Source organism: Hermetia illucens, chromosome 2 (genome assembly GCF_905115235.1).
Source record: "Hermetia illucens chromosome 2, iHerIll2.2.curated.20191125, whole genome shotgun sequence".
In the NCBI taxonomy this organism is placed as follows: Eukaryota; Metazoa; Arthropoda; class Insecta; order Diptera; family Stratiomyidae; genus Hermetia; species Hermetia illucens.
The window spans coordinates 102,911,634-102,936,078 of NC_051850.1; the positions used below are offsets into that span (position 1 = coordinate 102,911,634).

Consider the following 24,445-nt stretch of genomic DNA (forward strand, 5'->3'; position numbering starts at 1 on the left):
TCTTCTCCTCAGAACAATGATGAAGAATTGGAAAACGAAGCTATCGGTACAAACACAAACATCAGGAGAGATACCAATCAGGCGTGGCATTTTCCAAGGCGACTTTCTAAGCCCACTGTGGTTTTGTTTGACTTTGAATCCACTATCTCATCTCTTGCATGAAAGCAAATACGGGTTCCAAGTCAACCATGGCATATTGTCGAAATGTACATTAAGTCATTTAATGTATATTGACGACCACAAATTATATGCCAAAGACGAGAACCAACTTCGCTCCTTGCTGGATATCACCATCCAGTTCAATAGGGATATCGGCATGCAGTTGGGTTTGGAGAAATGTCGCATAAAAACAATTGTTCCGGGAAGAAAAAAATCTCTATCCGAATATCCAATTGTGAAGTTTTGAGCCAAAATAAGCTACTTAGTGCAGAATCATTCTCACGGGCTTGACACTTTAAGGGCCACACTTTCGGCGTTGTGGTGTCGTTATCTCTTCTTCTTCAGCCTTTTGTCCCGTTCAGAAGCGGGTTGCTCTTTTGATCGGTTGACACATTTTGCTCGGTAAAAGCCTGAACTGAATAGGCTCAAATTCACTAAATCACCATCTAGCGAGCGTCGCCGTTTCCCATTGACTTCTATTGTTAGGCCAGTCTTGGCAAGTGAGTTTTCATCAGTGCAAATTACATATCCATACCATCGATCGAACGAATCTCTCGCAATCTTTCCACAATCAGTGCAACCCCATTGCATTTATGCTACTGGTCCAACACAAGATCTCTCTTTCCATTACTACGATATGCCTTTCATTGTCTTTTATAATCGTCCATCACTCAAAACTATAAAGGGCGACAGGGCGCATGGCACTGTGATACATTTTCGTTGATGCGTCGATCGCAAAGAACGTCAAATTCAACAACGTCGCTTACCCTAGGCACACAACATTTATCCAAGATATTGTAAACGCTCAGTTCTCGGCAGGTCAGTATTAGTTGTAGTCATAGTGCCTTCTTCGTTCGGATCGGTCGTCGAAAATGCCATTTCATTCAAATTCAATCTGAGATCGTGTTGCATGAGGCTATATTCTGCTTTTGGACAAGTTGCTCAAGATCAACTTGGAAAACATCATTTGCATTGAGCAGTGTACAGGGAGCTAGACGTTGGGTGTCCGTACGAAAGTGTCCACAACAAGAAGAAAGAGAACTGGTGAGAGGGCGCTTCTTTTATGAACACCTACTGTGGAAACCTAATAGCCAATCGTCGTAGTTTAATCTACTAGATTGAGGAAAAATAATATCTCCAATGGTTTTAGAAGATCTCTTTTTTGTGGGGTGGGGGAGAAAAATCTGTGCTAAACAAATTTGAGGTAGTTTCTTAAGGAATTATTTTAAATGCCTCGAACTTATACACTGGTTACATTTAAGTTTCACACTTAAATACATTTTGCTATGTAGTCGGCAGTGCCAATCAATTAGGGCGCAAATTGTCTTGGCCTAAAATCTAGATAAATGCTGATATGCATGAATTGCCTTAAATTACACATTCAACGTTAACATTATGTAACCGCATATTGTTTTCGTAAATGGGTCAAACGATGACTGCCCAAAGGTTTCCATTAAGTTTAGGCCTGCGGACAATCGGGTGCATACAAATAACCTATTCGTTGAATAGCAAGAGAATAATCTTCTTGGAATTTGAAGTTAATTCGAAGAGAAGAGTAAACACAATGGTCCAGATTTTTTCAGAAAATGTTAACGTACTCCGAATTAATTATGTATATGGGATCATTCACAGCTAATTTCGTCACATTGGTACGGTTTTAAAATAGGAACAGGAAATCATAGCTTTGCTCTCGATTTGTAAAGGAAACGCCCGATTCTATCTTCTTTCGTGTAAAAAGGTGAACCTCGCAGGGACAAATAGATTTGCTGGTTATTAGGACGATTTTCTAAAAGATCCATAGTTTTTCTACTCAAAGGGAATGTTTTGAATAGCATTTAATATCGTATGGTAGCTTTAACAGTAGCATATAATTAGCATTGGATATATTAAAGTTCCGTAAAAAATCTAAAGACTTATGTACATTCGTCACTGTCCACAAATTAATTTCACATTCCAAGAAGATAATGACCCAATTCGTGCTAGTCGTCAACAAGTAAATGTTTCCCTGGACGCCCTTGTTCGCAGACAAACTAAAAGGACAGCCTTTCGGCCATCATTCGCAGTGTTGAATATCACCGTCCTCTACATTCCACAATACCTCATTAACGAAATATCATAGGAAACCTCTTTTTCGAGCTTAATAACTGCCCGGAGAACTAGGAGATTAATAGTAGGTGTCTATTGGTCGTTAATTTGAACTTTCCATTGGTAAATTTGTTGCTTTTGAAAATGGTCCTACAGTTACGAAACGTTAAATTTTCCAATATTTATCACCTTCTTTTAATTTCATCGATAATACTTTTAGTAAAAAAGTCGAATCCCCTTTTACAAAAACAGACAAACAACCGAATAAATTTTAGCAGCAACAAATATTCTGTCCAGGCCAGTAACCGTCACCCCACTTTCCAATTGAAAACCACTATGATTTCTTTTTACTTGAAATTGTTATTTTAGAACATCAAATTTTGGGCAACTCTATTGAAAAGTCGCGAGTGATTCATATAAGCAATCAAGCAATCATAATAAACCGTGTGCGAGAAGGAGACAGATCTACCATCGATGGTTTGGCGACGATAGTTGACGAGAATCTGACGTTTTACAAGTTGATGGCAAGTTCTGTTGTTTTTATTTCGCTTAGTTGATTTCGCGTGAGGAATACTTGTGCAAAATGATCTAAATTATCTGCAAGTGCCGTGATAAAGTGTATTGCGTGTGTACACGATACGGTTTGAAACGGCCGACCTTGAAATTGTGAGTGAAGAGGTGCCGATAAAGCAAGTGACAAAAAGCTGCTGATTGCGACTGGTGAAAAGTGAAATGTCAAAAAGGGTAAGTACCGAAATGGGACTGGTTGGCCCTGAGGGAGCACCTTTTTGGAACGGGGTCGGATGTCACCCTATGTGCTTTTCTATTAGAAACAGATGACACATTATCTGCAGTGGCTAATTCGTAGAAACGCAGAAAACAGGTCAAATTTAGGTAACTATGGAAGGTCAGTGAAAAGTGCCACTAAATCGTAGGTCGGGCGACTAACGAATTCGGTAATCCCTTCTGTACGCACTTAAAGCCTTTTAGGTTGTCATGGCGCGTCTCGTCGGGCCCAGCCTCTGAACCACTTGCTTTGAAGTGTTTGCCTGCTCCTTGAAGCACTCCGTTATCCTATCACACTTCAGCCCTGCACTCGGGTGGTCTTTTATTCGGAGCCAATTGTCTCGATTGTTAAGCCGAAGCCCAAGATTTCTCACGGTCGTTTCAACGTCATGGAGAAGGTCATTCGAATGCTATTAAAAGCGCTATCGCTCCAATTGAAGACAATTGCGAATTGCGAGTACATGACGTGCATTGGGCTTTTAGCGCGTTGATTATCACATTATTGCAGCGCCGAGCGCTCTACACGCCAGGCACCAACAGCAGAGTCTGAGCAGCTTGCATCCAATAAATCATTCCGATTTCTTGCGTTATGCAAACAGAAATTCAGTTAATCTTCGCGGTGCTGATAAGGTGGAAACTGCGCTATCATGCAGCCAACAATTAGTCAGAGTGAAATCATATCTTTATTGCTAAATTTCTGATAGATGAGAAAATGTTGGCAGGTAAAATGCTTTTTCGATTATTTTCTGTGTCGGTGATGTTGACTCTTTGATTCACATTTGTTAACCAAAGTTACGTTTCACGATGAAACGGTTTCGGAAGAGTGTGGGGGTGCTTCGCTGTCATATCGGATCTTCACTAATTGTTTCAGATGTTTTTGAACCGTCAAATTATTGTGAAGTTTTATTTATTTCCAGGAGAACATTTATTTCCTTTTAAAATGAGATATGGGGAGAGAATTTTTTTCTAAATCATCCTGCACCGATGATTGATTGATTGACATAGTGGGGGCATACTTGTGCTTTGAGTAGTAAAGTCTCCGTCGAAGTTAAATCGTATTTGAATTCGTAGCTTTTTATTCGCACCATTTATGCTGCTGTTCCGGCTGCAGTTTTGTGGTTACTCCATAATTCTTTGTAAGGTATTTTGAACTATAATTTCACGGGGGAGTAGTGCGGACCATTATCCATGGGGTTATGATAATTAAATTGATAAGAATCTAATCACTGTTGCGAATGCGAAGCATAACTCTCCGATCATGATTTTGCTATCAATTTACATCCAGCTAAATGTAGATAGAACATGGATACTGTGCATCATCTAGGAAGAACTTTTATTCAGATTCAATTGTAGACCATGTTGCATAAAATTGCACGAAATTAACGGAGATGTTAAGAAAACATAATCCACATAGAGCAGTGTAATGCTGTATGGCCAATCAGATGGTGTTCTGCCCTCTACAATACCTAGGTTGAGCCGGAGTGTTGGGTTCTGGCGTTTTTCTTTCCACAGGTCAGCTGCAGTGCTGTCAGGTCCTGTTGAATTGCCCGATTTGGTTTGTCTTCCTTCGATGCCGTGCCTTTCCTATTATTAACACAAGCGGTCGTGTGTGCACTGGTATCGACTTTTGACAAATCGAAACAAATCTGCCTTACCATTCTGAGTGTCCAGTTTATGGTAAAGGTGTTTGTAGTGAAGTGAATAACTTTCTTTGCTTTACAGTTTACCAATTGCTCGGCGTTCTATCGAGGAGAAATTTATGATAGGGGAGTTTCTTCTTACTGCCCTTCGTTTGGATTTCATCATTTTAAAACGAAGTATCTCGGTTGATGAATCGCTGGCGCTGCTTACCGAACTGGCCTTTGACCTTTGTGTATTTTATTCTTAATTTGCCCCGTTTTTTTCGATGCATAATATAATTCGTTGTAGGCAAGAGTTAGGAAGAAGTATGTAGGATAGAAATCAAAGGCTGATGTTAAGGTGCGAAACTTTCCTAGGAAATGGCTTTGTTGTTAATGAATTCAAGAAGATCGCCACTATAAAATGTAGGAAAAATGCAATCATTTAGTAAATCATCTCGACAAGTACAAGATCCTGAATCTCGGCTAAATCAACGATATGCTGGTCACTCCATTGTGTGTACCAAAGCCTTGATCACCATGGCACTTATTCCCTTCTGCCTTTTCGCCGACATAACTGTTGAAATCATCCTTCTACTCTCTTCTTTCTCGGCATCGGATCGTCTTGCCTGTAGTGCTTTTGAAGTGTGGAGCTGAGATAATAAAGGGCTTCATCAAGCAGCCTTATTTAGTGGCATCAGGAAAACTCAGAAATAGCAATGAAACCACTATATGCATGGGTTAATAAAGTAAGCAAGTTTATAGATTCACGTTCTATGATTTAGTTTCTGGCTCCAAACCACCGAATTTCTCGCAGAGCTGACATTTACTGCGTGTTCTTGGTTGGGCTGTTGTCAGGATGGAAGCAGGCTCTTCCATCAACACTTGTCTATAACGGACTCTCTAGTCTGTTTTAATTTCACTTAAATAATTACGCCGACATTCAGGTTAGATATCAGTGGGCGAGTTATCTAATATGCTTTGATACTGTAGGAATTACATAACTTGCTACGAATCATTTATCACTGTCCTCTCTCCCTTTTTCAAAATAGTATGGAATCCCGAGGTTTTTATGTTCTAGATACGAATTATAAGACGTTTATTTGGACACATCTCAGAAAAATCACGTCAAAAAAGTAATATCTTGCTGAATCTTGTTAATCTATAAATAATTTGTGTATGTTTTTAAAGGATTGCTAAAAGTTTCCTGTAAGTATTTGTAATAGAAATTTGTTAATTTAACGTAATAAAAAATCCTGTTTTTTAGTGAAAAAAATTAATATATTTGAACAGAATGATTATATGAAGCCAAAAAATCATTGAGAATTTGTTATTAAAACATAATATTTTTTATTAAAATATGACTTCTAAGCGACACTATTTGCCTAAAAGTTTAGAGGGTGTCTCAGATTAACAGTAATTCCCAGGAGCTTAAAATTTTTTTGGCAACATAGAATTAAAGTGCCCTCCAGCATAAAAATAATACGAAATATCGAGGCCTCCAAATGCATTGTTTTTATGATTTATCGGGATTTTTTCCAGGGACAGGCAACTTTGTACGAATTAACCGAGAATATGAAATATTGGGATTCCACTGTATTAAAGAATTGCATATTGGAGAAACAAAGTATTGTCATATTCTCTCGTTTTCTGCCAACTGCCATATTATCGGTAAAACAGTAAGTGGATTTTGCGCTATTAATGCCCGAGTGGCAGTAAGTTTGATGCTGTCGCCAATAGAAAAGTTTACTAGATATATAAATTAAAGACAGTGCCCTTTAATGCAGATAGGGAGAGTACGATTTGCAGCCAGCCAGAAAGTCTTGATTTTGGTGCTTTTTATCTTCAGTTCGATCCTGCTCCTAAATCCGATGTTATTTGACCAAGGTCTATGGCTCGACAAGAGAGCGAGAGTCATACAAATCGACTTCCTATCGATTAAGCCTTTGAAGTGTTTCTTGATGCGCCCAGTATGGTTTTTGATAATGTCTTCGCGACAGCATTAAGCTCACAAACAGCGGTCCACTTGTTGCATCCAAAACGAGTGTCCTTCTCCGAAATCTCAGCGATCATCCCCTTCTTCCATTCACTGGAAAAGATGACAGATTTCAAGAATTTAGAAATGAGTAAAAATAACCACTCTGCAGAGACTGTAGTACTAGAAAAAGTTTGGCAGTGAGACCATCAATGCCATTGGCCTTACTCCATTTGAGTGTGTTGATAAAGATAATTTCGCTTCTGTTTGGAGGAGTGATTCGTGTTCGCATGTTTCGCTGGCTTGTCTATCATCCTCAAGAGGTGGAACTTCATCGGATATTATAGGATTCAGAATCGTGGTGAAGTGCTCCTCCTCAACTGCTCAGCATCGTGAATGGAAAGCGGTGGAAGTTTATAAACCTTTTACCGTTGTTGTTACTGTCAGTAAGAACATACGTTCCATTACATGTCCAAGTAAGCTATTTACAGAACGTTCAGATCATCTATTACGATCAAAATATCACTTATAGGAACTTCCTTCTCCATTATATCGGAAATATACGCTAGTGCGTAGCACTCCACAATTTGGATGGCAAGGAATAACCAGAAGCAAAGCAGATAACGCGTTACACCTAATGGAAATCGTTACTTCGCGAAGATATTTACAAGATAGGCAGTAGTTTTTATAAACTTTAACTACCGGCGAGCCATCCTGTTTGAACTCAATGTGAGAATAATGCATCTACATTGCTTTAGATTTTTTTCTGTAAGAAGCGCACTTATGTTTCTATTTACGATAAGTTCTTCTTTTCCCAACCACTTGCATATGTAAAGATTGCTCATATTTAGAAATTTCATCAACACTTTGCAATATATCGTTTGTCACCCTTGGTCTTAAATTGCGCAAAAATGAATGGATTCTTCTTGAAAATGCTTTTTGCATTTTTTTACTCTAATTAATTTCAAATTGAAATTTTTGCTTGAAGTTCAGGTTATACATTTAATCATATTACATGCAAAATTTATCCAGCATACATTTGTTATTAAAGTCGATCTATTGATCAGTTTTATCTAGAATCTAGAATGAGTAGCCTATTCTAATTACACACTATACAGATCCACGAAGATTTGACGCAAGAAATTAATAACAAGCAGTGTGTCTGCTACAAATGATTACAATCAGCATAGTGTGAGCTTCGTGTCACTGCCGTGGGTAGAATAAGTACAATTACGCTGTAAATTTTTATAAGAATAATATGAAAACAGAAAATCTCTTTGCAGGAAGAAAAAAGTTGCAATAATGATAAATAATTAAAAAGAACAACAAGGAGGATTGGTATATTGGGAACACACGGTAACGACATCTAGCCACAACAGCGTCAACGAACGAAAACAATTAAAGCTAAAACATCATCTCCAATGTCTATGCGTGGTTGCAATAAGTGGTCCAATTTTCGAAAGCAATTTTATATATTGGACTATCGGCCAACCTAAAACTATTTTAAATGAATTTGTTGTGTTGTTGTACTATGGCTCCTAACACGCGCGTTACACGCAAATGGGAATTATTCGCTGGACGCAATAGATTTTATTGTGATGGCATTTTGATGTCGGCGCCGCACACCGGAGTATTTTATTTGACATGTTTTCTTATCACCGGAACAAGCGCTTTATTTTTCGCATTTGAGTATGTCCTTTAGATAATTTGTGCACCACTGATTACTAATCTAATTTCTTAATTTCAGTTGCCCTTTTCTAGCTACAAAAATCACACCCGCTATTCCAGTAATCGGTGCTATTTTATACTTCTTCACCATGAGTTCCCTACTTCGTACAACATTTACAGATCCAGGAGTTATACCACGCGCTTCCCTTGATGAGGCTGCTTATATAGAAAAGCAAATTGGTTAGAATATACGCATTAGAAGAACCTTTCCAAATGTTATGTTTTTGTTTTGTAATCCTTTGGATTGTCGTCAAGGAGATGAGAGGCTTATCTTACTGCAACGTAAGCCTTCTTGTTAATCCACAATTTCACGCCTTTTCGGATTAGATTAAAATTACTCGCATGTTGAAAACCTGAGCTGACATAGGCTGTCTTCTTACTGGATCGCTTCCAATGTTGGTTATTTAGTCCCTGAACGCCAATTATAATCTTTATTTGGTATTTAGGGCAAGAATACGGATTTAATATTTCGTCTCTACCGTCTGACATTTGAATCACCAACATATAGTTTTTATTTTATATGATGAAGCTATTCACTATCGTTAACGTCAAACTGAAAATCCTTCTAAAATATAGTTATCTGCGTTCTTTCAAATTTATGATTTACGGTAAATTCATTAACATTTATAAGAAAAAAAACATCGGTGAAATTTTTCATTTTATGATGTAGGGACCTCTTGGTTCCATTTCTCATTATGACTGCATACATAGTTAAAACTATTCGGGAATGAGCAAGGACATATAATTTGGGACGGTCTGAAGATATTTATCTGTTTTAAATATTAATGAAACCTTTTTTCAGAAGTGCCAAATTCACTAAACAGCCCAACATATCGTCCGCCCCCGAGAACGAAAGAGGTTTTAATTCGCGGACAAACAGTCAAATTAAAGTATTGCTTTACATGTAAAATATTCAGGCCCCCACGTGCTTCACACTGCAGTTTATGTGATAATTGCGTAGACCGGTTTGATCATCATTGTCCTTGGGTAAGTGATTAAACACGGAGACTTAAGAGATATGTATAAAGTTCTATGGATTTCATTAAATAATCTAATTTTGCTACCTCGTTTTAGGTTGGGAACTGTGTGGGTAAAAGGAACTATCGTTTCTTTTATATGTTTCTAGTCTCTCTTGCATTCTTAGCTGTATTTATTTTCGCATGCTCGATAACGCATTTAGTTTTATGTGAGTATTACGTTTGATCCTTTTTAGACATAGCTGATCAAGTGCGTATATTGAACTTTTTCAGTAATGAAAAAAGAGCAAGAAGTATTTCGAGTTATCAAAGCAGCACCAGCTAGCGTAATTGTTACATTTATATGTTTCTTTTCAATTTGGTCTGTAATTGGACTAGCAGGATTCCATACGTATTTAACAACAAGCGATCAAACAACTAATGAAGATGTTTGTATATGACGGGGTGGTTTGAGGAGTTATAATAATTATCGTCCAATTTCAGCTAAAGGGATCATTCTCGTCAAAAGGTGGTCAGCGAGCGGTGAATCCATACTCTAGGGGCAATATTTGCTTGAATTGCTTTCATATATTGTGTGGCCCTATGACACCATCGCTGATTGATAGGTGAATGTTTAACCCAATATTTTCTGGTTAACATAGGTTAACATATACTTTCCTCATTCATAGAAGGGGGGTAGTTACGGATGAGTTTGTGCTTCAGATGCAACCGGGACTTCGTAATCAACATGCGCTTAACCAACTGACTGACGTAACAAGTCATCCATCGCTCGTTACCAACCAACCCATTCTGGGAGCCGGAGATGCATTTATCAGCTCTAAACAAAACTTGTACAACGAAGTAAGTTATTGATACAATGGTGCAATGGATAACGGTATTTTGAAAAACAATATTATTACAGCCTATTTCTGCAACGGGAATATATCGCCATCGAAGCTATGACAATTTGCAAAACGGTAAGTCACTTTCTCCAGCATACCGACTAACAAGAAATCTCCAATTACCACACTCTCCGTCTTTCGACCGCAATTCACCACTTCCGCTTTTACATAAGACCGTTTTGAATAATAACACTAACCTTGTACCAGTCCCGTCTGAATTTAAATTTTTCTCGCCACAACGCCGCAACCGTTCCGATAGTCACCTGCCACGTTATCCATATCATAAGAATCGTGCAGTACCTCGACAGAATTCGGAACTGAGTGATACGAAAAATAGACCCTTTAAAAGGGTATATAAACAACGACCTCTTTATAGTCGGCCCGATGTTCATTTCGAGTTGAAAAGTCCTACAAATCGACTTACGATTCGAGAATGTGATTTTGGAGGTGGCGGTGATTCTACGGAATTCGATACAATGTTGCGCGACAGTCAAACATTCCGTATTAGTAAGCGAACACTTTACGAACAGAACGGTAGCCCGGGACGACGGGATAATAGGTTTTCGAACGTTTATGAATACGGTTTGAACATTGATCTGAATTCAATAATCGAGGATGTTACCAGTGACTCCTCATAGTGCTATATTGACGTTTAAAATCTTATAAGTCGTAAGTTTTTGTATTCCTTATGATTATCTTGTATGCCTTAGAAAGATTGTGTATTACGCGTTTAACGTATTTAACTGAGAGAAGATGGTATTTCCATTACGTATTCGATGACAATTGCTTCAATCCATATTTTTTTAACGCTCGTAATATTTTTGAATTATAGCGTATATTTTTTGCAAGCAATTTAATTAAGAGAAAAACATTGGAAATGTTTTAAATTGTATATGCTTATCGGTATTAACAAATTAAGTATGTAAACAGTTTGAAAGGGCAATCTGTGATTTTTTCAAAAAGTATTTGGCATTTTCGAGTATTACATACACTTGTATGAACACTTTTTAAGTGAACCATGCGACTATCCGCATTGTGTTTAAAACATTAAAGAGTAGGACTAGAATCTCAAAAATTAGGATACTATAAAATAAACATTTCTATTATAATTAATTAATAATTCTAAATTATAAAAGTTGGTACAAATAGTTTGCTATAAACAAAGAGGTTTTAGGATTTATTTGAATTATACTCAAGATTTGCACTTGGTTTTAGGACAACTGACAACGTTTTTTGATTTGTTATTTATTGGTATTGTTGATGAGTTGGCTGGCAAGATCTTCTTCTTTGACCTTGTCCCGCTTAATAGCTAGGCCAGTTCGTCTAGGTCGAGTTCACAACTTTGCCTGATTATAGATCTGCTCCGGGTAAAGTCGAGAGACTCTCAAATCACTATCTAGCATAGCAAGTCATCGTTATTTCCGGCTTCTGAACCGTTGCCCATCGACTTCAATGTTTAGGTCTACCTTATCTTGTCAGTTTCCGTCAGCACGGGTTACATGATAATACCGTTGAGTACGTCACACCCGTAATTTCATCACAATTGATGCACTGATCTATCGCAAATTTTCGTAATTGTCTTTAAAAACCGCCCAGCACGCGACAGTGTGGATGACATTGCGGTAGATGTTAGACGTTGGTTGATTGATATCAATGAAAAAGCGACCTTTTATGTTTCGGATATTATAATAATTATAATAATCTGCTGGTTAACAATCGGCCCAATGAATGCAAATCTCCATATTAATAAAGATCCAGGTAAAATTTAGAATTTTCGATGATAGGTCCGAATTTCGATTAGCTGCAATAAATACGTTTGCAATATTGTATTCCTAAATACCATTCAAAAGGAGAACAAGAATTTGTACTGCTTTTAATCTATGTCGTAGTCGTCAAAAACGTGGATCTTTTGAAAGCATTTCTTTTGCGAAGAAATCTAATTCGCATTTTTAATCAGCATATTTATTAATTGCTCCAACGTTGTATAAAGTGTTGTTTAAACAAGCGATTTCTTTAACACTATTCGAACAATTCTACCGCTGGCAGCAACTATCACCAACGTCGGTAAATGATTGATAAGAATATACTTATAATAAACTACAGAACACTGTACATGACTTAAGAGAGTGTTCTTGAGCTATTATGAATGATGATCAAATAATTTTATTTAAAAGAGCTTGTAGTTATTATTTACGCTATTTAGATTGATTTATCCGTTCGTTTTCCTCGGAATAAGTAATTCCATTTCAATCTATTTTGAAATATTATTCCATGACCGGTATGGGATTGTACCGATCGTGGAAAATTACGTGAGAGGCGTCTTCGGGGGTAGGTCACGTAATTCGCGCTAACGAGAATTAGCTTGCCAAGATTGGTCAAAACATCGAAGTCGATGGGAAACGACCAATAGCCGGCCGAAATACCTGTGGCTTGATACGTTGGATGGTAATCGGAAAGCTTAGCAGCTGGGTATAAGGCTTTTGACAGAGTAAAATGGCGCGACCGATCAGGATCAATCGACCTGTGACCTGTTGTTCAGCGCTCTGATTGCTTTCGTCATATTCTTAGTTGTTTGGTGTACTTTACGCTTGTCTTCTTATGAACTTAGATAACTTAATAATTTTAGCTTTGGTTTGGAGTGTGGATGGACTTACGTTCGATATAATTCGGACCTATCTTACCTGATTATAGTCTTAAGGGCACTTTTTACACTCAGAGCGCAATTAGTAGTGTTTTTAAAATTGTGATTTATCAAAAAAGAAAAAAACATATTGTTTTGTCGCTTTTTCTAATTTTGAATATAAAGAATGAAATCAAAATAAAAAATGTATCCGGTTGTAGTTGTTATCATCATCAACGGCGCAACAACCGGCATCCGGTCTAGGCCTGCCTTAATAAGGAACTCCAGACATCTCGGTTTCGCGCCGAGATCCACCAATTCGATATCCCAAAAAGCTGTCTGGCGTCCTGGCCTACGCCATCGCTCCATCTTAGGCAGGGTCTGCCTCGTCTTCTTTTTCTACCATATATATTGCCTTTATAGTCTTTCCGGGCTGGATCATCCTCATCCATACGGATTAAGTGACCCGCCCACCGTAACCTATTGAGCCGGATTTTATCCACTACCGGACGGTCATGGTATCGTTCATAGATTTTCATTGTGTAGGCTACGGAATCCTCCATCCTCATGTCGGGGGCCAAAAATTCTTCGGAGGATTCTTCTCTCGAACGCGGCCAAGAGTTTGCAATTTTTCTTGCTAAGAATCCAAGTTTCCGAGGAATACATGAGGACTGGCACGATCATAGTCTTGTACAGTAAGAGCTTTGACCCTATGGTGAGACGTTTCGAGCGGAACAGTTTTTGTAAGCTGAAATAGGCTCTGTTGGCTGACAACAACTGTGCACGGATTTCATCATCGTAACTGGTATCGGTTGTGATTTTCGACCCTAGATAGGAGAAATTGTCAACGACTTCAAAGTTGTATTCTCCTATCCTTATTCTTCCTATTTGACCAGTGCGGTTTGATGTTGTTTGGTTCGTCTTCTGTGCTGACGTTGCCACCATATATTTTGTCTTGCCTTCATTGATGTGCAGCCCAAGATCTCGCGCCAATCGCCGCCTGCTCGATGTGGATGAAGGCAGTTCGTACGTCTCGGGTGGTTCTTCCCATGGTGTCGATATCGTCAGATTAGGCCAGTAGTTGGGTGGACTTAAAGAGGATCGTACCCCTTGTATAAATGGAAGATGAACCTCAGCATCACGGATCACTTTCTCGAGGGCCAGGTTAAAGAGGACGCATGATAAGGCATCCCCTTGAAGTAGACCGTTGTTGATGTCGAATGGTCTTGAGAGTGATCCTGCTGCTTTTATCTGGCCTGGCACATTGGTCAGGGTCAGCCTAGTCAGTCTTATTAATTTTGTCGGGATACCGAATTCTCTCATGGCCGTGTACAGTTTTACCCTGGCTATGCTATCATAGGCCGCTTTGAAGTCGATGAACAGATGGTGCAACTGTTGTCCATATTCCAACAGTTTTTCCATCGCTTGCCGCAGAGAGAAAATCTGATCTGTTGCTGATTTGCCTGGAGTGAAGCCTTTTTGGTATGGGCCAATGATGTTCTGGGGGTATGGGCCTATCCGGCCTAGCAAGATAGAGGAGAATATCTTATAGATGCTACTCAGCAACGTGATACCTCTATAATTGCTGCACTGTGTTATATCCCCCTTTTTATGAATGAAACAGATAATGCCTCGTTGCCAATCGTCAGGCTTTGATTCGCTGTCCTATACCTTGAGCACAAGCTGATGAACCACTTGGTGTAACTGGTCGCCTCCATATTTAACTAATTCGACTATAATTCCATCGGCTCCTGGCGACTTATGATTAGTTGTAGTTGTTATACACAGGGATATCTTTGATGTTGAAATTGCCCTTTTTATTTTGAAATTTCTTTTGCGTGTGAATACAGTTTTGTTTAGAATACATATAGTTATGGCCCGGAAGGGAACTAACGGGGTCGGTTGAAAAGTAGGATTAAATTTCAAAATCGCCCAGTCGACCTCATAAGGTTTTGTATAAAACAAAATCTGGCCCGATGGCTTAAGTGATTAGAGCGCTGGACTATCATATCAGAAGGACGCGGTTCAAATCTCACTGGTGGCAGAGGGATTTGATATCGTGACTAGATGTCGGACACCAGTCGACACAGCTTTGAATGAGTACCTGAGTCAAATCAGGGTAATGATCTTGGTCGAGCGCAATGCTGAGCACATTGCTTCCTACTGTACTCTACTGTATTGTACCTTTACGGTCTTGAATGAAGTGCTCTAACACACTTCAAAGTCCTGATCCAATTGGATTGTTGCGCCAGCGATTAGTATTATTGTTATAAAAGTTCAAACTTATCAATTTCGCGCAAATAAACTGCACCTTAAGCTACACAAATAAGATACTGACGTTATATTTAACAAGACAAATTGACGATCCAGTGAAATATGAAAGTTCCATTTATGAAGAATCTACTTCTTCCTAGTCATTTTTGTATCTGTTGTATTTGAACTTCTTCACATGAGCTAATAATGTTAAGCTATTAGTGTGAAGTGTATGATGTTGACTATCAATGCACTGCTTTTCAGATCAAATTATTTGTATAAATAGCTCTTTAAAAAATAGCACAATTGAAAATATAAGTATGTACATCCGAAATCGTCATGCACTCATTGTTCCTCACATAGGCAAACATAAAATATTTTATACCTGAAGCGTCTAACTTCCGGTTTCCCGAATGGTTTTCAATTAAAACATTGAAAAAAAGACACTGTAAATGACAAGATACTTCTATCCAAACTCTTGTCTCTAAACATTCCCATACCACTTGTTTGTTTGTGTTTCCTCCCCTCCTTACTTGTCCCTGTTTGCTCTATGCAGACGACCTTAAGCTGGTTTCCGCTATATCGTTGCCTATGAACTGTTTCTCTTCAATCTAACCTGGACACTCTGGTTCGTCGGTGCTCGACTAATGGTTTAGCGCTAAACGTCAGAAAATGTCACTCTATTTGCTACTCCCTAAAATCCGCACCCACTTCTTTCTCCTACTCTCTTATCAATCGAGCAGCAAAACCCTCCTTAGATCTCTTCAATTCCCACGTGAAAAATACCCTCGAGTATTCCTCCGTGATCTGGTCACCCTCCCGTAACCGTGATTGTCTTGCCCTTGAAAATGTACAACGTAAATTCACCCGTTCCCTCTCCTTTAAGAAAAGCTTCCCTCGTGTGAACTACCCCTCCCGCTTCCGCTTTCTCAACCTTCCTACAACAGCGTAGACCGTATCTGGATCTATGCACATTTTCTAAACTTTCCTCGGGTCTGATGGACTGCTCCGCCGCTGACGACATCACCTGCCGTCCTACGTCTTATAACACACGTAGCGCAGACAGTTTCAACGTGCCCTTCGCAGAGCTCTAAGTCTACTTTCATGCCCCGATTCCTAGGCTTTGCCGAAATTACAACGCAGAACAGCTTGGTCCTTTTAACTTCTCTACTTTAAGTAGCTTTAAACGTACGATAAGATTTTTGCTTTCTCTTCTCCTGAGGAAAATAATTAATTGGAGTTTACTCTGTTGTCCGTTGAATTAAATAAATAAATACAACTATTTTCGATTTACTTCATGCATAAAAAGTATACATATGCGCATATAAAGTACGTATATTGAATACCACTTGTCCAATGTAAAAATATATCTATCTGAATTAGGCACTACCCCAAAGCTTCATTTACATATACGTATAAATACATACATATGTCTGTCTCGACCTCCCATGCACGTGAGCTCACTTTGATATGTTACGATGACGTCATACACGTTTTAGAATGCACGAAATTCACACAAAATGTAAAAGTTTCACCTTCTATAACTTTGTTAATAATAGATGGATTTCCTCCAAACTTCCCAAAAAAAAAATTTTGCACCCTCCATTCGTACGTATGAAGAACCCCAATTTAAACACCACAAAATGGCGCCACTTGCTATATGTAAAGGGAACAACAGACTACACACTCTCGCCAATTTGCGTGACAATCGGTTCAGCTGTTTCCGAATAAATCGGCTGTGACAGACAGACAGACCTCGATTCGATTCTAATAAAAACAAAGATTTTAGTTGTTCTAATCGCTGGGGCTTTATTTCCTTATGGAACTCCTGATCTGGATATTCAGGACACATGTGTGTACCGCATTAATTTCACTCTATATTTTTGTTCGTATGGGGCACCATGTATTTGAGTAATTATATATAAGAATTATTTTTCGTTTATATTTAGCTTATTGAGTGCCCGTTTACATCATTTTAATGTATTCCTTCTCGACAATGACGATGGCGCTGCCTTTGTATGCAATCAAAATAAAAGCAGATTCCTGAAAAGCTCGCTGTGAATTTTTTTTTATCTTGGTCGATATCTTATCTTTTCTGAAAGAAGTTGTATATTTTCCTCCCAATTCAATGATTCGTTGAGTTAGTGTTGATCCTACCGTTTTCAAATCCAATATGGGCAACTTTTATCTCTCGCTCTATCGAATGTTATCAGACATCTAATGAGAGTTGGATTCAGTTCCCGTACTGTACTGTTTGTATTAATCAAACAATACTTCCAATATTTGAATTCGACTTTTTAAAAGAGAACCGTACTTCTACCTATTAGGTTTTTAATAGGCTCATTGTACCACGTGCCCATCCCTCTTAGACAACCATAAACATACACTATCGTAGCCGGGACGAGAGCCCGAAATACGAGTTTGTGATTAGGAAGCTGACGCGCAATTAACTTATGCTTGATGCTGCATTGAGAATTTGATTTTTTGCACGTCCACTTAGTTTTTGTGGTCTTTCTATTCTTAAAAAATGTGTTAATAACTTCATAAGTTCGGCCTAATTTCTATGCAAACTATCGCTCAGAACGTCACAATGTCAATCTTTTTGATGTTTTTTCGACAAGTATAAATTAACATTTCAATTGTCTCTTCCGATTATCGACCCCATTCTTGCGACAATTGGAACTTTCAAAGTTTTATTGAGAAGTTATTCCAGCGCGTCGTATACTTCGTACAATACCAGCTTTAGCTTTATTCATTGATCTAAAAAATTCTCAAGAAGTTTCCTTAAAAAGGTCAAATAACGTGTCCAAAACGCAAGTGAGTTTTCTGAATTGATTATAAGCAGTTTCCGATTTTTGTGTAAACAAGGAAAATCGTACACTCAGTGGTCTCTTGTCAGTTCTAAAGGTTTTATCATGCATGCATAAATTGCAGTAGTTCAATTATCTAATTTTGTGCAATGCAATAAATTTTTCTATTCATTTTCGATACGGGATTGCGTCAATTGGAACAAAAGACTTTTTTAAGGTTCAGAATATTTACCCGCTTTGGGGGTAGGTTTTAACTTATGACTAGTTAATAGTTTATAAACTCATAATGATAATCTATGAGGGGAGAAACAACAGTTGGACGGTGGTCAGGTGGATTTTTTCATACTGAATACTGGTATGGTATTTGGTGTTTTGAATACATAAAATCGATTTTTCAAATTTATCGTCTAATGGAAAATTTAAATTTGTTGCCCAAAATTAACAAATTTGAAAAAAAATCAGAAATATTAGTTCATACAATTGTTATGTAATATTTGAAAATGCCTTCTAATACACATAAAAGCGGTTAATAATCATTTCTATCAGAGAAGATAGACTACTCACATGACAATAGAATCGTTGAAAAACTAGCTATAGATTAAAATATAATCAAACATTATTCATAGACTAGGTTTCCTAGAATAGTAAGGCTCAAACTCCAAATATCAGATATTTTTTGATAGCGTTGTAATTAAATATGCTAGAATCAGTGTGACCTTTACTAGAGCAAAACGTCACACGTATTTAAAATATGAAATGAACTATCGTTTACACGAGAAATCTATTTTTCAAATGGAAAATGGGTTAAAGAATGTCGATATTTTAGCGTTAGTTAATTTCTACGTTTGTCATTTGTTTTTTTTTTTTTTGAATTACAATGCGAAAGTAAATATTGATTCGAAGTGAAAAAAAGGCAATTCTGTGTTAACGCCGGTCCAGTGAGATTACGAATGGCACTAATTTTTGGCTATAATGTCAATCAAGTTGTTTAGCCTAACTAAAAAATATAAAAATATCACGCTAAACACACAACATATTTTTCTTAATTACGCTTCTTCTAGAAAAGGCATAAAAAATTAAGCAGTGGTTTCTCAAAAATTAATTTATTTCTGTACTAATTTAGAAGTTAGTCATTCTGAAAGTACTTTGAGTTCATTCGTACCGATATAGCCTAACTATTTTTCGATACAAAGAGTTATTTAAAATATATTATAAGATTGAAGATTTATGATTTGTGGTAGTTGAAATGATATCAGCATATTGTTGATAAAATTATGGAGTTTGTTAGCATAAAATAGTGTTCTGTATATAAAATTCAATAGAAATCAATTGTTCGGTTTTCGTAAGGAACTCAATCAATAATAATAAAATAACATCAGCTGAGTTGTAGTTTATGCATTCGGCAATTTCCAAAATGAAAACTATTCTCTCTAAACATCGACTAATCGTGAATCAATTACAATCTTTGAGTTTACAATGTTTTCACATTGTTCAATGATTCGAATTGGAAACCCATTTTTGAAAGAAAGAATATAAAGTCTTATTTTAGAAAATCGATAAACTTCATTATTCTAAGTATTATTTATGTGATTGTTTCGATCGTTTCGAATACCCTGCTTAATCAGCTGTTTAGGAGCTGATCAATCGCCTGGTTCACACTTTTGCTCATAAAGACATCCAAACGATTGGTGACTAACATTGACAATGCAATTTGTCGTTCTGATCTAAGAAGTCTGAGTATTATTAGTTCTATGTGATTGTATGGTAGTATGCAATGTGGATTGAGAAGAAAGTATGAACTTTGCGCGGAATGTATAAACCTATAATCTACCCTGCTCCCGTTAGTGCTATAAGACCTTGCGTTAGGCCTATAAGAACACACGAAAATTTAGTTTTTCTTGAAAATTACCAATTCATTTCGGCAACTTTTTCAAAACTTCACAAATGTGGTCTGGCTACTTAACCCCCGATGACGGCTGCATAATTTTGTTCCGAGTACAAATCTTGGGCTCATTACCGTGCCGTACATACAGATTTTCCACTAAAATCTACACAAAGTTTGATCAACTATATAATAACAATTTGATTGACATAAATAAGAAAAATAATACCAATTTGCAAGAGGCTCTCAATTATTTTCTATGACATTTTTTCTTTTAATAAAATCTATGCTCTATGCTATCAGGAGTTTTCCTTAAAAAAAGGCTTAGTCCATGTGAATCAACTAGATGTTTGTTTGTTAGAAAACAGTAGGAGCTGACGAATCAAATAAATGAAATTTACACAAATAGGGTTAATCGATAACTGCAAAAAAAGATTGGATTTCTCACTGAGAATCCACGAAAACTTCTGTAGAGTCATTATTTTTTGTCTTTCGCGTTTTTCTCCTTATGGTGTTTTGATTTTTAGCTCCTTAATTCCAAGGTTAAATGTCCTTAAGCCTCTTATGAATCATTTTGGGGCTCCTTGTTGTGGAATAACATTTTTATATGTTGTACATACAGTTTGTGGTACCCATTCCGCTTTTACTGAGCTTATCGTTGAATCCTCTATAACCAAAATGACGAATAACCGGCACATTGCTTTTATCGCACTTCAGAATATCGTGCAGAGTCCTAGTTATACCGTCAACGACAAAATATCGGACAGTAAAAAATTTCTGCATTAGATGTGTGTGGAATAAAAATTGTATATATATATGTTAATAAAAGGTATCTTCATTTTAAGTCATTCTTTTCAATATTTGTTAAATCAAGAAATCAAGATCAAGAAAAAATGTCCAATAAAGTATAAAATTAAAAAAGTTAAGATACTACCAAGCCTTGAACTTTGCGCTAATTTTGATGGAACATCCGTTATTATTCTTATTGTAGCCTATCCTTCGCGCAAACACTTACTCTTTCCGAAATAAAATAGCGTCCTTCTCCAAAGATATTTCTTGGGCAGTGTACATAAGTTCCTCCTATGAATATCTCCAACATCTAGAGTTAGCAAATTACATTAACTCTTATTTGAATAAATTATTTCGTATTAAATCCAACATTTTAAAATGGTTTACATACTTCCAAGTTTCCAAGGCCTCTCGAACAATTCGTTCGCATTGTCCACTTACCTTGGCAACGTTGGAAGTCTTGTTTATATTTAGATCAAAAATCTTCGGCGATTGCATGTTCTGCTACTGCTAAGGGATCAATTTTTGGTCTATTGCTGGCACGTTCGTTTGCTATATCCTATTGCATGAGTTAGATTAATTTTTCTACAGTTCGCTCATTTTTAGGTTTACTTTGTTGCGTTGGCAACGAAGACGACCGTCAAAAGGGTCCTGAACACAAAAGTCAGCCTTATTTTACTCTGCAATTTTTGAAAGACCTTATTTATTTTATCAATGGTATCTTTGATGTATGGTAAACGAGTTATATTGTTACTTGCAGTAATTGGCTCCTATGCAGTGCAGCTTTCGAAGATTCCAGGGCCTAATAGAGTGTTCCATCGCTCAAGTCGCTATTGTCTTCCAGTATATATCAGAGAACTGTTCCTGATTCCATGGCAATGATTAAAGTTAAAAATGACTTCCAGTATCCTAGAATTTAGAAATGTACGAGTGCAAAAAGCTTCGGCAAGAAGCCAGCCACACCCGTGATTTTTATTTTAAGTGATAGAAGGAAGGAGTAATCCGTATTCGTATACCCCAGTATTTGGTCATTGAATCCCTAAGAGGTTGCATTTCCCTGGACGTATAGCGAAATCTTGTTGAAGGGTTCTTTCCACCTCTTAATCTGCTCATGACCGTTAATCGTAACGTCCTTCACGAGGTCATCGGGAAGTTATTTGTTGTTGTCCTTGTTATGGTGCATTACAAAATATATTCCGATATTACAGTTCTAGCGCAGGACGCTAACGCCTACTGGCGGCGTGTATTTTGGTCTTCAACTCCCTTCATCAAATGATCCACTTCAGTGTGCCTGCATTTTATTTATTTTTCCAGCAATGACAGTTTTTTTTAATAAAAAAATGGAAAGAAGTAAAAAATTCGTCGAAAATTGTTATTAAAAATTGAACCATTCGATGTAAAGGAAAAGTCTTACGCAATGTTATTGAGTTGAGTTTGAGTTGTTCTGAATATACAGTAAACATTTTAAGTCAATCGAACAAAAATTGTTCGAGATATCTTTCCGGCCAATTGGAAATTTGTTGTTTTCAGAAAAATGTGTTTTAAGTTTTAAGCACCTAAATTACACTCATATGGAGTAATGTGGAGCAGCGTATTTGCGATCATATATAAATGGAGCGATTACCACCTGTCGCTACTTTCGGTCACGCTGCTCTCAGACCCGAGGTGAGGCAGCGCCTCTGCCCTGGACGAAACCGTCAGTCAACTTTTTTTATTGAAATATAGGAAAACATTTTTTTTTTTTTTTCGATTTCCCGAATTCTAGAGTGGTTTTCCCCCTTGATATCACGACGAGACATAATTATCCGTGGTTCGGGTTTCATAAATTCGGAGATCTTGTATCGTTATTATTAATTAGGTATACATAAACTATATTCCACCTTAGCAGAGTTGAACTCACTAAATATATGAATAACATCCCCATTCTCTATACTCGCCCTATGGTAGTCAGCACAATACAATATAATTGTGATCATTTGTTGTTTGTAGAAAAAGTTTTGTTGTGATCTCTAAATTTGTCACCGATACTTGCGTGCTGTTGTTGTGTCCATGTTTTATCCAATATGGTTTTACGCCATTAATGATGTCCACTAATTTTCCTGGTGCATGAAAATTCCTACTTTCTCTCCCGAGAAAATTGCTAGTAGATATGATTCTGTCTTTAACGGATTTCCGATGTTAGAAGCATCAATTAAGGAATCAGATAAAATAGTGGAGCATGTAAGACCAAAGGGCTCTAGATTAATCTCTATTTTGAAATGGAAAATGCGATTTGTAATTAAAAATCACACGATATAAATAAATACGGTTGTGTTTATGTTTAAAGAATTTTTTTTCTCTGAATAAATCCCATACAATCCAATATTTTTAGATAAACTCTCGGATTATATTGTTCCTTTGTTCTTGTTTACACCGAATCTCATTTGAAATTCAAATTTTATTCAATTTTATATGGATAAATGGAATAGATACTGTACTATCCAGTTGTTATCCGCGCAATGAAACCAGGTCCATTTAGATTTATATAGAAAATCTAGATCCATAAAATCTATTTATTAAAATACAATCTATCTTTTATTTATATGATTTGGAAACACTCTTAAGAATATTTATCACTAAAGTCAGTCTTTAAATATGAATATAAATAATTTTTTCTTAATTTTTTTTGCTAACTCAAATACTCTTCCGAGTTTTTGTTGATGATAAACATATAGTTTTATTGGGTGAGTCCTCCATTTATGATTTATATTAAAATGTGAATATAAACATAGTTTGTTTTCTGCATTAGATAGAAAATGGCTTGTATCGCGCATTACAGTTTTAAATATTTTCATTTAGCTATATACAGTAATACGTGTTTGCGGCTGAATTTCATAATAAAATTACAAGTGTTATGAATCTCCAAATGAAGAAGATTTTTAAATAATCGTTAATATTTACATCAAGCGTTTCGCAACTAAAACCAGAATAGCATAGCTTGATTGTTTGTGGAGAAAGGTTGTCATTTCATGTGTATGTGTTAGGTGTGGAACTATTTTGGTAATTCGAATGTCATATCTAGTTATTTATATTCCTATTTTATTGATGGTGTTTGTTGTGATTTCTTTTGCGTTCTCTCCTACAAAAGTCATCTTTGTCTGATATATTTTATTTTGTTATTTCACTTTCAGTGTATGTCTAATGTCAGTTGTGAATTTTGAGTTTACTTTTGAAGCCCATGATGACTTACAAGCTTATGGAATGTATGCCAATGCATTTTGAAAACCAGATTGCAATCGCTCATGAGAAAAATTTAAGTATTTTATCGAAATTGCAGTACGAAATAACAGATTTGAATAGTTGTTTTGTATGATCAATCACCTAGAAGGTTTGAATTCACCATCAGTCGGCGTTTTGTTCTTCGATGTTCGGACCAACTTTGGCATGCCAATTCTAATTACGTGACTATACCATCAAAGACGTCTCTCCTCATTTCGAATGGGATCATGGCGTGTTACGCCACTAGTCCAACGCAACATCTTCTTTTCCATGAAATTGCGTATAGCAATTTCATAACGCAGTTCTCCATTGGCTGATAGCATTGACCCGACATATTTAAATCGCTCAGTTCTGGACAGGCCACTGCTATTGACAGTAATAGTGCCTGTTTCATTAGGATCGGTAAACAAAAATTGAATCTGAGACCATGTTGCATTAGGCGATCGCGATCATTCCACTTTTGAACAAGTTACTCGAGACAAGCCAGGAAAACATCATCTGTATTGAGTCGTGTATAGAGTGCTCGAAGTTAAATATCTCTTGTGACAATGTTCATAATAAAAACAAAGAAGAGTGGTCAGTGGGCACTTCCTCCAACGGAGACACGAGGCGGTTTTCATATG

The 24,445-nt window shown here is 37.0% G+C and overlaps 1 protein-coding gene across 6 annotated transcripts in view; it reads left to right on the plus strand.

Moving 5' to 3' along the window:
• Window positions 1–2,684: 2,684 nt before the first annotated feature.
• The window catches only part of LOC119649422 (palmitoyltransferase app), a 28,431-nt gene continuing 6,670 nt past the window's right edge, over window positions 2,685–24,445 (plus strand). Inside the window, exons 1-10 of one of the 6 annotated variants that reach the window (XM_038051566.1) lie at window positions 2,685–2,988; window positions 7,743–7,848; window positions 7,908–8,313; window positions 8,372–8,532; window positions 9,155–9,339; window positions 9,427–9,538; window positions 9,603–9,757; window positions 9,813–9,934; window positions 9,998–10,169; window positions 10,231–10,285. In XM_038051566.1, coding sequence (XP_037907494.1) covers window positions 8,132–8,313; window positions 8,372–8,532; window positions 9,155–9,339; window positions 9,427–9,538; window positions 9,603–9,757; window positions 9,813–9,934; window positions 9,998–10,169; window positions 10,231–10,285 — 1,144 coding nt within the window. In that variant the 5' untranslated portion in view covers window positions 2,685–2,988; window positions 7,743–7,848; window positions 7,908–8,131. Of the gene's footprint in view, window positions 2,989–3,640; window positions 3,753–3,923; window positions 4,172–7,691; window positions 7,849–7,907; window positions 8,314–8,371; window positions 8,533–9,154; window positions 9,340–9,426; window positions 9,539–9,602; window positions 9,758–9,812; window positions 9,935–9,997; window positions 10,170–10,230; window positions 10,286–24,445 lie in introns of those variants that run through there. The other 5 variants (XM_038051564.1, XM_038051567.1, XM_038051563.1 and 2 more) reach the window with 5 other exon arrangements.